General features: G+C 43.3%; 1 protein-coding gene across 2 annotated transcripts in view; it reads left to right on the top strand.

Moving 5' to 3' along the window:
• The window catches only part of LOC147018377 (protein TASOR-like), a 128,736-nt gene that overhangs the window by 11,273 nt on the left and 105,158 nt on the right, over nucleotides 1-12,305 (top strand). The window contains exons 3-4 of one of the 2 annotated variants that reach the window (XM_085897964.1): nucleotides 7,710-7,805; nucleotides 7,905-7,977. The exons of the other annotated variant lie outside the window; for it this stretch is intronic. Coding sequence (XP_085754090.1) covers nucleotides 7,710-7,805; nucleotides 7,905-7,977 — 169 coding nt within the window. The remainder of the gene's footprint in view (nucleotides 1-7,709; nucleotides 7,806-7,904; nucleotides 7,978-12,305) is intronic. 2 annotated transcript variants of the gene reach the window in all.

The following is a 12,305-nucleotide window of genomic DNA, read 5'->3' on the forward strand; positions in this document are numbered from 1 at the left end:
CGCTTTACAGAGATCAACATAGGCTGCAAGCAGTCCCTGCCGAAACTCTCGTCTGCGTTCGGTGAGGACACGAAGTGCAAGGATACGGTCAATCGTTGACCTCTTTGGTGTAAAGCCTGACTGCTCTGGACGCTGGTGCTCAAGCAGATGGTGGCGAACCCTATCGAGAATTATCCGAGCAAAGACCTTGCCCGGCACTGAGAGCAGCGTCACCCCTCGGTAGTTGTTGCAGTCTTGGCGATCACCCTTCCCTTTCCAGAGAGGGACAACAAGGCCCCTCTTCCAGTCAGTTGGGATGATGCCTGTGTTCCAGGCAGAGCACAAAACTGCATGCAATGACACGAGTGCAGCATTTCCACCAGCCTTGAGAAGTTCGGCATGGATGCCACAGATCCCTGGAGCTTTGCCCCGTTTCAATTGGTTCACCGCAGCCCGTGTTTCCACAAGCGAAGGTGGACCACAGTTGATTCGAGGGTCAGCAACAGGGATTGTAACACCCTTGACGTCCAACTCGACAGTTGGGGGATCAGCCTGGTACAACCGCTCAAAGTAACCGGCCCAGCGGGCCTTCACTTCAGACTCCTCTGTCAAGAGCCTACCACTCTCTGCTCGAACTGTAGTGCTCCGAGGGATGGGCTTGGATGAACGTAATGCGCGAATTCCCCTGTAAGCGGGACGAGAATCACCTGTCCACAGGTGATGCTCTACCCCCTCACAGATTCCTCGCACATAGGCCTCCTTGTCCACCCTCAGTGCACATACAGTTTTACGCCTCAGCTCCCTGAACAGCTCAGCTCTGCCATTCAGCCTGGCCCTGCGACTCTGGTCAATGGTATCCAGTGTCCCTTGAGAGACAAAATTCTTCTTTGCCCTGCGGTGAGCTCCAAGGCATCCACCGGCAACATCAAGGACGGTGGTCTTGAAGGCACTCCACAACTCTTCAGGACCCCCCAAAGCACCCAGACCCCCAAGTGTCCACTCAGCCTGTTCGCAAACTCCTCAGCTACTCTCTCATCCCTGAGCTTGGCAACATCCAGCCTCGGCTGGGATGGTACCATTCTCCAGGATTTAAGGTGCAGCTTTAGAGTTGCTACAACAAGCCTGTGGTCAGTATTGAGGAACTGAACACTCCGGTAGACCCTGCAGTTCTGGATCATCCTCCAACGACCGTCAATGAGGACATGGTCAATCTCCTTTGCCACACCGCCAGCGTTGGAATACCAAGTCCAGCGATGATCTTGTGGGCGCTGAAACCATGAACCAGCCACCCTAAGTCCATGACTTCTTGCAAAGTCAAGGAACTTAGTGCTATTCTGGTTCATAGTTCCTGACCCATGGGGACCAACACACACCTCATAACCGTCCCTATCAGTTCCAGTCGATGCATTGAAATCCCCCAAGACTAGAAGTGTATCTCGTCTGGGGCACTGATCAACCACAGACTCGAGTGTGGCGTAGAATGCATCCTTCACGGTGAGATCACTCGCCTCAGTCGGAGCATAAACAGAGACCAGGGAAATGACACCTAAGGAGTGACGAATCCTTAATCTCATAATATGCTCGTTGACCGGTGTTACCTCAATTATCATTGGGGTCAGCTTATTGGACACAGCTACAGCAACTCCTTGGGTATGGTAACCATCAGAGCGACCAGACCAATAGTAGGTGTAACCACCCACCATTATCTCGCCGCAATCCGGTCTCCGAACCTCAGAGAGAGTTGCAATCCCGATGTCCAAACGCTTGAGCTCAGATGATAACAGAGGCAGGTGATCATCCTCTCTTAGGGATAGGACATTCCAGGCACCCACCCGAAGGGACCGAAGGTTAACCCTCAGGTTAACCCAAGGAGACCGCCGTCTGGTGGACGACACCTCAGCACCACTCCGACACACTCTCACGCAATCTGACCCAGGGATGTTACCCCGTGGTTTCCCTCCTATCAAAGATTGGGGGTCCCGAAGGCTTTGCCCCAATCCCGTCATCCGGTGAGCTGCCCTGCGAAGGGAAGCTGCACAGGAGGGACTCCCACGGAGTGGGTTTTCAGATTTTTTTGCGTTTTTGCGTTTTGCGGAATGAAGGGTTTTACGGTGGCCGGAGTGCAAATCCTGCCACCAACCTCCTAATAAGAAGTGACCCAACTGCAGGAGGACGTCCGCAGACACAGTTGAGCACTAGATATGGATGGCCATTGGCTCACAAGGAGCTCCTCTGCCCTTTGACAGGTTTTGTTTTTAATCCTGCTGGGTGTCCATATCCAAACACCCTCCTCACCAGAAAACCTGGTGGGGGAGACGGTTTAGTCGCCGACAACCCGACCATGGAACAGGTTAGTACAGGTTTACATGGTACCTGTAGCAGGTCACAGATCGAACCTGACCTGACAAAAATGGGTGATACTCCTTCCATATCTTACGGAAATCCGTATTTTTGTAACGACCCATACAGAGGTTTCTGTATGTCCGTCATCAGATAAACATGCCGCGATTATTCGGAATTAAGGTGCATTCCGATATGCTGATTCCTTTATAAACCCATTTCATCCGGATGGGGTGAAATGCTAGCGCAATAACTCATTATGGCCATGATTACGTGAATTACTCCCGTGGTAGTTTTTATTATGAGCTAGTTTTGTAGAAGTTACCAGGTACAAAAGCTTGCAAGCGTGTTTCCGTGATTAGATGTCCGCCAGGCAGGAGACTGTGTGTGTACGTCAGTGTTGCGCGTCCACCTTTCCTTGCCGGCAGGTTCGTCTTTCCTTATCATGTTAGAATGGCATTTATATTCGTTTACATCATGAGTGTTTGTTCACATTTTATTTTGTTATATTGATGGTATTAATTTGTGATTGGAGTGATGCTCTTTGGAATGAAAATGTGGAGAGATTGAGTTTATAAGAAGACGGAGGAAATTGTAAAAGGGAAAAGGAAAAGATGGGGGTTTCCCTGATCAAAATGGAAGGCTGTGACGTTCATTCATCCCTCGTGGGCGATTTATAATAGCTGTAGAAGACTGCTTGAGTTATCACCGAGATGGGACTTGCTATTTATCCTTCGGTATAATTCTTCCTCAATAGTCTCACAAAAGGTCAAGGAGAACTTTCATGCCATTGCGATCTATCACGGCATCTTTTACATGTTATAATGAGTAAATATTCTCGCTTGGGTTGATCGGAACCAGGTGCAACTGGAAGAGAGACGACCTGGATGTTGGAATAAAGGATTGACTCGGATTGCGAACGCCTCAGCCGTCTTTTCCTTCCACGCTAAAGATCCGCCTGCTTGGAGTTTTAGGCACAAACGACTGCCATTTGTTGGTGACAAACAGGTGTATTCCACTCTACAGAGATCTTCTGTACCTGGTGTTGTGCTGAAAAGGGCAACCCTTATCGTTGAGTTTCACTGGTAATGATTCTTCCCTTTATATTGGCACCTTTGTGTGGCTCATGTGTAAAGAACTCTTCTTTGCCTTTGTGGTACCTTGCACATCTCGCGTTGCCCTACGTGGGTTGGTGAAGCTTGTCTGAAGAGTCCAGAGTCTATTTCTTCTTGGCTCCTTCATCTACATTCCTGCCTTCGGTCCTGCCGGGTTCCAGAGGGCTATTCGGCTAAGTACCTCAGTAACTTACCATTCCCTTGTGGCATTTATACTCCTTAGACGTATTCCCGTTAGGCCAAAAAAAAAAATGTTGCATTGGCGTAACCCGCCCGACCCTAAAAATTCCGCCGACCCTACGTTTTTTTTTTTTGTTTTTTTGCTATCGAAAAATTTTGCCGACCCTATTTTATTGCTATTTTTGTTGTTTTGCTATCGTTTTCAAGTATTTTGTTGATTGCGATCGCGATCGCAAAAACCCGGAAGTGTTTCGGACAGAACCCGCCGACAAAAAGGGTGGTACTCGAGCCGGGGGAGATTTTGGGAGGGATTTATTAGGAAAAAAAAAAAAAAAAAAGATCCCGACCGACCTACCCTATTTTTCAGTGACCTGTTACGCCAATGCAACATTTTTTTTTTTTTTTGGCCTTACTTATATGTTCATGACTCCGACTGCTGGCCAACGCTGATGCAGTGCCCACTGATGCAGTGCCCTCTGTTACTCATTTTTCTAACCTCGGAAGGATGACTGACTGAGTCAACCCGCCTGGTGTTAATTCAACAGTTGGAGAGGGGCTCAAACCTAAGACCCCGAGATCTTAAGCCAGCCACCCTAACTGTTAAGCCATCACTAGGCTCTGTTAATGACTGTTCAGGTGAAATATAAAAATAATTCTTCCCCAAATATCCCTTTCATTTGTGTAGGTTTTTTTTTGTTACAATATGGGCAGGATCACCCCCTAAATGTACATTTTGATATATAATTTTCAAAAATTTCTGGGGGAGCCTACCCCTAGACCCCCGTAAGAAAATCTCCTTTTTCCTTTTTTCAAAAGTTCTGCCGTTTCACCCATGTGGAGGGTTTACTGGACACTAATACCTCGCTTCGCACTCAGGATGCCTTCCTAAAGAGGAGAGTGCAAATTGAAAATGTGCTGAAAGGGGTCTTTATATCATTGTTTATTTTGAGATGCGTTCCATCCATCCATTCATCCCTTGGGACCATACTCTGCAGAGTGTTGGTGCTGCCTAAGCAGTCTCCTGGGCTATTGGGCACATCCCTGGCCGGGTCGCCACTCCGACACAGGATACCAGCAAGCTCGCACTAATTTTGCTGACTTCGGAAGAATGACAGGCAGAGTCAACCCCACCTCGTATTAATTCAACGGCCGAGCGGGATTTCAACTCAGGATTCGAGGATCCCAAGCCTGCCGCCCTAACCATTAAGCCAACACCAGGCATATGCATCCCTAATTGCGTTATTTCGAGCACATGACAGCTTCATAAGAGTTGTGGTAATAATAATAATACATATGGAAAACATTATTTTATTTAAAAAAAAAATTATTGTAATATCATCAGTAAGCTGGCTCCACCTCCTCAAACCTCGCAAAGTTGTTCAGTGTCTTCGGCCATACCTTTCGCCAGACACTGTTCATGCAAGTGCTGGTGACTTCCTCCCAGGATGTGCTGATGTTTCTGAAGGCCTTCTTGATGTTGCAAGTCTTCCAGAAGTCCCTAATCGGCTGCTCATCTTGACCATATGTTGTCTCAACCAGCTGCTTGAGTGTGCGGCGGAGTAAATATAGGTCGGCGGGTAGCATATGCACTGTGCATACAAATAATGGTGGTGGATGCGTTTGCTTGGCAAGCACTGCATGTGATGGATTTTCTTCCTTTTTAAAATTATTGTTAATTTTTATTTATTAAAGCTTTCTCGAGGGAGCTCTGCAATGAATCGTTCTGCAGGGAAGCGTTTCGCTAGGTATTACTGTATTGTTGAATGAAAAGCCAACAGATAATTTGTTTGCACTTGTAAAATCAATTTTAAATAGATTGATAATTACCCTAAATAGGAAATGAGTAAAAATTGAATTACCGCCTCAACATGGGAGCATTTCACTTGGAGGCAGTTTAACTAAAACTCCTGCAAAAACAATATTTTATTTTTGAGGGAATGCAATGTAGATTATTGTCTGATGAGATGACACAGATGTAGTTAATCCACTTGCCTTTGAGCTTTTCTCGTCTGTTCGAATCTCGACCTGACTATAAAATGTTGGGCTGGTGTCATAAGTGTCATCTATTAGATGGCAAGTTCAGTTGGGGACCTGTCTGCAAGCATTAATTGCTGTTGGGCATTGAATGTCACAGTGTATTTCAACAAAAGTTGGCAGGGTTAAGCTGGGTTGTAAAACCTGTTGGCATTTCGGCAAATTTGGTCTGAAAATGTTGAGCCGAATCCAAATTTATTTTGGCGAAATAAAACCAAAACAGGAAATACACTTTTATCAAAAGGAAAATAAATGGTATATGTAAATACAACAGAATAATCCAACAATCGTATAAATCCTAAAAAATATCCATCCCCAAAATCAACTTCAACGATTTTTGGGGGTTTTTTGTATAGAAAGTCAAGGTTTGTGGAAGAACTACAACACTGAACGGATCACGACGCAACATAACAAATGGAACATTAGAGAGAGTATACACATGTGCTCTCTTTTCACCATACTCATGGTGAAGCCACTTGTACTTTCCCAGTAATTTTTTTTTCAGCTCACTATCTGTTGCTCTCATTTCCTTTCTGCTCATACAAAGGCCGATCTTCGCACCCCCCTCCCTCCCTTGCTCAATTTTCCTGCCTAGATCTTCTGTTGGTCTTTGAACTTTGAGCAACTCAGAGTTCACCATATCTCCATTTCAGAGTTCAAAATTAAAAGCAGTTCGACATATCAGATGAAATTTCTTTGCGAGTGTCAAGAAAATAACTCCAAACAAACCTGGTAGCTTTGCAGCAGGTTCATTCTTCCCACTAACAGTGTTGGTGCATGCTTATTTTATGGGCGTACAGTACTGCATATTCACTTTGTGACGAATGTGTAATAAAAACGTTTGCCAAATTAAAGTTTTATTCGTTCTTCGAAACTTGAATGACAGTTGGTAGGTGAGTTACTGGCAGTAATCCTGACCAACTTCTAAATGCTTATCCCAGTTTATCCCAGAGTGGACATTGGTACTGCCAGGTCCATTTGTCCAAAAAAAAAACTCAACATGCCACCTCCAACGATCTCGGTCATGGACAAATGAGATCAGCATCTATATTATGTAAGAACAGTCATCTGCATAATTCAAACTGGAAAACTTTTGCTCTTTTGCATATATTTTGATCTCTGCTGCTCTTGGTCATGTGTTTGGCTTCCATTCAATGTATTCTCCAAATGAAACCTGAAAATCTGGATCTGCAGACTACAGTGAAGACAGCCTATACACTGTGCAACTTGGACATCATGGTTCTTTGCACATGAGTAAATAGACGTGTGCCATGTGCAAAAGCTTTATTTACTACTTAAAAAATAATTATATTTTAGCTTTGCTCACTCTTGTATGTGGGTTGATATCACGTCTACTCTGCATACATTTGTAAATGTATGCCATGTCACTTGAGAAACAAACAACCCCTCTTGTGTTCCTTCTGAAAATTTCGAACTTAATTTGCTTCATCCTCATCGTGCTGGGAGAAACTTCACACTTTCATTAAGTGATGAATTTATTCCACAAGCTTGCATCTCAGCCTTGTTTTATTGGCTTGCTGGTTTGACAATGGAAACTCCAGTACCTTATCTTGTGAAATGCCTCATCAAATTTTTCTCCTCATTGAAAAGATCTGGACAAGAAGCAGAATTGAGGAGTCTGGATGAGCTCCAACTCTTTACGAATGCTTTGAGTGGGAAATGGTCAGTGTGCTGTTTATTGTCTGGACTGTAAGGATGCCAGAAAAGTAGAGTCTGTGAGCCGTCCCCACTACACTGTGCCATCTTCTACCTCCACCGTTTTGAAAATGTCTCTCTTTTTTTCTCAATACAGCATTATGTATAATCCATAATGCTACATGTTATCATAATAATCGGATGGCTTTTACGATGAGTCGATGACGTGTGGTGCGATCCATCTCCTGAAATTTTGATCATATGGAATCATCTGGATAGTCTTGCTGTTGTTTGACATCTAAGACACTGGGGTGAATGCTGCTGCAAATTTTGCACAACGTTTAAAATGCGACTCAGCTTTTGTCTTCTTGGCTTGCTGAGAATATGCTCCTTATGTCTTTGCAGTTCACAGAGTGGCGCAAGAAAATGAGAGGAAATGGCCGGACTGAAAAGGAGCTTTCCGAATGTTATGGATTTGTTCTTGCTGAATCAGAAAAGCGGGTATGGAAATGTTTACATTTCTGTCTGTCATCTACTCTATGAAGTTCTTGTCAAGAAAGTGAATGTGAATTGATCTCACCAACTTTCTTGTCTTTTCAGGCCAAGGATATCTGTCGGAGTGGTATGAATGTTGGAAATCTGAAGATCGGAACTTTAGGAAGTCCTCACATGGGTATGTAGTTCATCTTGTGGAACTTAAAAAAAAATTCATTATGAGTGGACATGATACTTGCTCTGCATTCAGATGTTGTTTCTGACCATTTCCACATCAAACTGTCTTTCCCAAGTCATAATTGAGTGCACCGTACATTTTGATGAATGAACTTGAAATGTCTTGATCGGCACACATTGTGCTTTATTTCAGAAAAAAAAAGTGAGGTTGTTTATTGATCTATCGTTATTTCTTTACGCATTTATTATTCAATGAAGAAAGTTACTCTGCTGATCAAATGAAATTTTTACAAGCTCAGTGGAACTTGGCTACTGCACTTGCATGGGGCATTCAAAATGTTTGAGGAACAAGATGCTCATAAGAGTCAAAGAAACGTCATAGGGGTTTTGTTATTCTTTTTCCTAATATACAAGTAATTTATTCTTGGAGAAATGGTTAAAATGTGCCACAAACATCCCCTTTAAGCTTCAACAACCCATTTTTCCCCATGCCTTTATGTTGTTGTGGTTTAACCCGTTTGCAGAATAAGTTTGATCCTAAATATCATGAAAAATACATTTTCGGCAATCAGTAAAAATAAAACCCAAAATATTTTGTTTTGTGATAACCTGCAAAGTGCGACTTTAACCATGAAATGTTGTAGGCTTGTAGGGAGGTGGGAATTTTCAGCTTCCAATCTGCAATCTTTGTTCACAATTGCTTGGTGACACCGTTCTAACGGAAGGAGCCTCATGAGGGTCGGTCTCAGCTCACTTAAGTTCCTCTGACCAGTTTTCATCCTCACTTCCTCGTTGGTTACTCTCCACATCCAGCGAATCCCAAGTATTATTCTCAGTCATCTACTATCAAAACCATTTGGTCTCCTTTTCTCCAACTCTTGACCTGTACAGCACCACAGAGGTTGCTGCTACATCGTACACCTTAATCTTGGTCTGCAGGCTTACATCCCTTCTCCAGAGATCTTTGATCAGAGTATTGAACAGCCCTTCCACCAATGCCAGCCTTCTCTTCACTTACGTGTTACTACTTCACTTATCTGTTTGTTACCTTGCGTCCCAAGTGAACAAACTAATCTACTTTCTGAATTGCTTCATCTCTTATCTTCAATCCTTCATCTCTCCTTTGATTCTACCTTGTCAGCATCACCCACTTTGTCTTAGGAATACCCACCTTCAAATCAAATTTCTCACTTTCATCACTGATCCTTCTGAGTGTTGCAAGTAACTGTCACAGCCAGCAAGACTGCATCATCTCCATATTCCAAGTTCAACAGTTTCTGATCTTTATTCAGGACTCCTTCCCCCGATTTGACTTACTTTATCAATTATATGAAACACGTAGTACAATATGATGCTCAGGGTGAGTCAACAATGTGTTGGCGTCCCAGCTGCCGGCAACAGTTGGTGGACGTTAAAAATCCCCCGGTATCCTTCGCAAAGAGTAGGTAAGCTATCACCGGCACCCTGATCAAATTCCAAATGCCTGCCTTAACCTACAGAGGACATTGCATCGGTGGCACATCTGTGCCCTCAGCTAATGACGTCACCCCACAGCCTTATGCTGCATACGAAAGAAGAAGAAAAATATGATGTTGAATGTGCTGGGAGATGAGATGCTTCCCTGCCTCACTCCAGTCTTTACCATAAACCATTCTGAATGTTCTTCCCCAATTCTCACACTGGCCTCTGTATCCTCATACAAAACTCTGATCAACCTGATCACTTCCTGTGGTTTCCATGTGTTTCTTGCACCTACCAAAGTCCTTCCCTCCATCCAGTCATATGCCTGTTTGAAGTCTTAGTCATTTCGTAGTTATTCTCGATCAAGTATCATATTGCGACAATCTGATCTTTGCGTCTTTGGCCCACTTTAAACCTGAACGGGTTGTCATGCAGTGCCATCATCAGGGCTTTAGTGATTCTGTTCAGTCACACCCTGGTGAAAATCTTCCACGGCACTCTTGATAGACTGATCCCTCATGTATTATTACAGTCCTGTCGACTTCCCTTATTGAGGAATGGGATGATGATCCTGTGCCAATCCTTGAGTTTTTCCGTCCTCCACACCACTCGGATCACTCTGGTCATCCACATCTCCATTTCCACTCCCACGAACTTGAACAGCTCCGCAGGGAAGTTGTCACCTGAGCCTTCTCATTCTTTATCTGTTCAACAGCTCTTCTCACCTCATTTTCTGTAATTTCTCATCCCATTTTTCATCCCCAATTATCGTATCCTCTTTATTCTCAACCTCCACTGGAGTATGATGTGTGTTCTCTGGGTCAGAAAAAGAATGCAACTATAATCTTTGCATGATTTAAGAACTAAAAACCACACAATGCATCGTAATTGTGCAGTAATACTTTGCTGAGTGCTCCCCGTCGAACACCGATTCCTGATAAGAGTTTTGTACTTTTTATAAAAAAAAGAGCCGTTGGTCGGAGGGAGGTAGAGTCGGTTAAGCTTGGTTCGACAGGTTTAAGCACCACAGTAACTTGCACAGCATTCGTATCAGTGGCAACGCTGCTAGCTCTGGTGACCAGGTAGTCTTGAATTTCCCCAAGCTGTTGTTAACCTCCGCCATCGAAGATCGGAGGTTTAGTTACTGTTTTCACCCCTTTCTGTTTGTTTGTTTGTTTGTTTGTGAACAGTATTACGGAAAAACTCCTTGACGGATTTCGACGAAACTTGGTGGGGGGATAAGGTATGGTCCAAGAATCATGCCATTAGATTTTGGACTTGGTCCAAAATCTAATATGGCTGCTATGGTGGCCATTTTGAAAAAGATTTGAATTTTTTTTGCATTTCTGCATGTTTTAAGTGATTTCCAACCCCCCCCCCCCCCCAAAAAAAATTTTTCAACACAATTTAGATTTTTTTTTTTTTGCATTTCTACATGTTATAAGTGATTTCCAACAAAAAACATGCCAAAATTATAATTGCGGCTGATTTTGGAACTTCAGGTGGATATACCCACGTAAAATCAATTTCTGTCTCAAGGAATCTAGTTATGACGAATGAATTCAGAATGTAAAAGGGAAAGTTGCAAACTATAACTCTATGAGCACTGTTGACATCAAATTGAATGAATAGGATATCAGGTTCACTTGAGTGACCTAGCAGTATTGGCGGCGGAGGTTTTGCACTCTACCGAGTGCTCCCCCTCTAGTTTCTCATCTGTATTGCAGTGCTGTATTTATAAAAAAAAAATTATGTTGTGAAAATGATTTGTAGGTACGAAGGAATCCATCAAGGGGAACCAAATGCTCAAACCACCTCAACACTCATCCATGCCTTGGTACCTCAAAAAACCGATATGATGTTTTTTTCCTCGATTTTTTGAATTATAATGAAGGTAAATTTGCGATTAAAATTCAAAAAGTTCTTCTTCAGAATAGCCGTAACGTCTTACCTGGAAGTGCACTACCAGATCTGTACTGTGTACGGGTTGCATCGCGGTATTATTTTGAGAGAAAGTATGCACAGTATGTATTATGCTTGTGGTATTATGTATGTATTATGTAGTATGTATTATTACAGTATGTATTATGCACAGTATGTATTATGCAGTATGTATAAATCAATTTATCAATATGTGGGGTAGATGGACTCGAACGAAGAATAATTTTGGATTTTCCACAAATATGCCGAGTCGCTGCATCCTTGCTGGTTGTAGTAATATAAACCGAGATGGTTTCATGCTACACCAATGACCAAAACACCTTAAGTTTGCCAGAAATTGGACGAGGTTTGTCCGAAATATCTGAGTGTGGATCAGGCAGACAAAACGCTTGCTTTTGTGTTCGGAACATTTTATAGAGCACTGTTATAAAACAACAGAGATGGCTAGATCTTGTGGTTATCCTCCATGGTTGAGAGGATGCCATCCCCATTATTAAGCAGAAGAAACAACCATCACTCAAAACCTGGAACACCATCTCTACCCAGCTACCAGCACATGCACACGGACAGTTTGAGCAGTGAATCAAACACCTGTTGCCATTGCCCATCGTTTACCCCAAGAGCACCTGAAACTAATTATGTATTATCATCACAAATTTCTATGAATCAAATGAACCACCATCTATTGATAGTGGATAGAAAGTATGTACTGTATGTGTATTGTTATGCTTGTGGGGTAGATGGAGGAATTTCATCACAAAGGTAGGATTGCATAGAGTAGCATGCATGGTCCATTGATGAGCAGGAAACATCTCGATGTCATTTAAGTCGGGAAAACTGTCAGCTTAAGTTGTTGCGTGTCACCACACAGGGGTGGTGCTGTGTTAATTAGGTAGGGTTTAAGGATAATTTATCCTAGTATGTGAT

This window comes from Eptatretus burgeri, chromosome 10 (genome assembly GCF_056783735.1).
Source record: "Eptatretus burgeri isolate ZD-2024b chromosome 10, Ebu_testis_v1, whole genome shotgun sequence".
Taxonomy (NCBI): domain Eukaryota; kingdom Metazoa; phylum Chordata; class Myxini; order Myxiniformes; family Myxinidae; genus Eptatretus; species Eptatretus burgeri.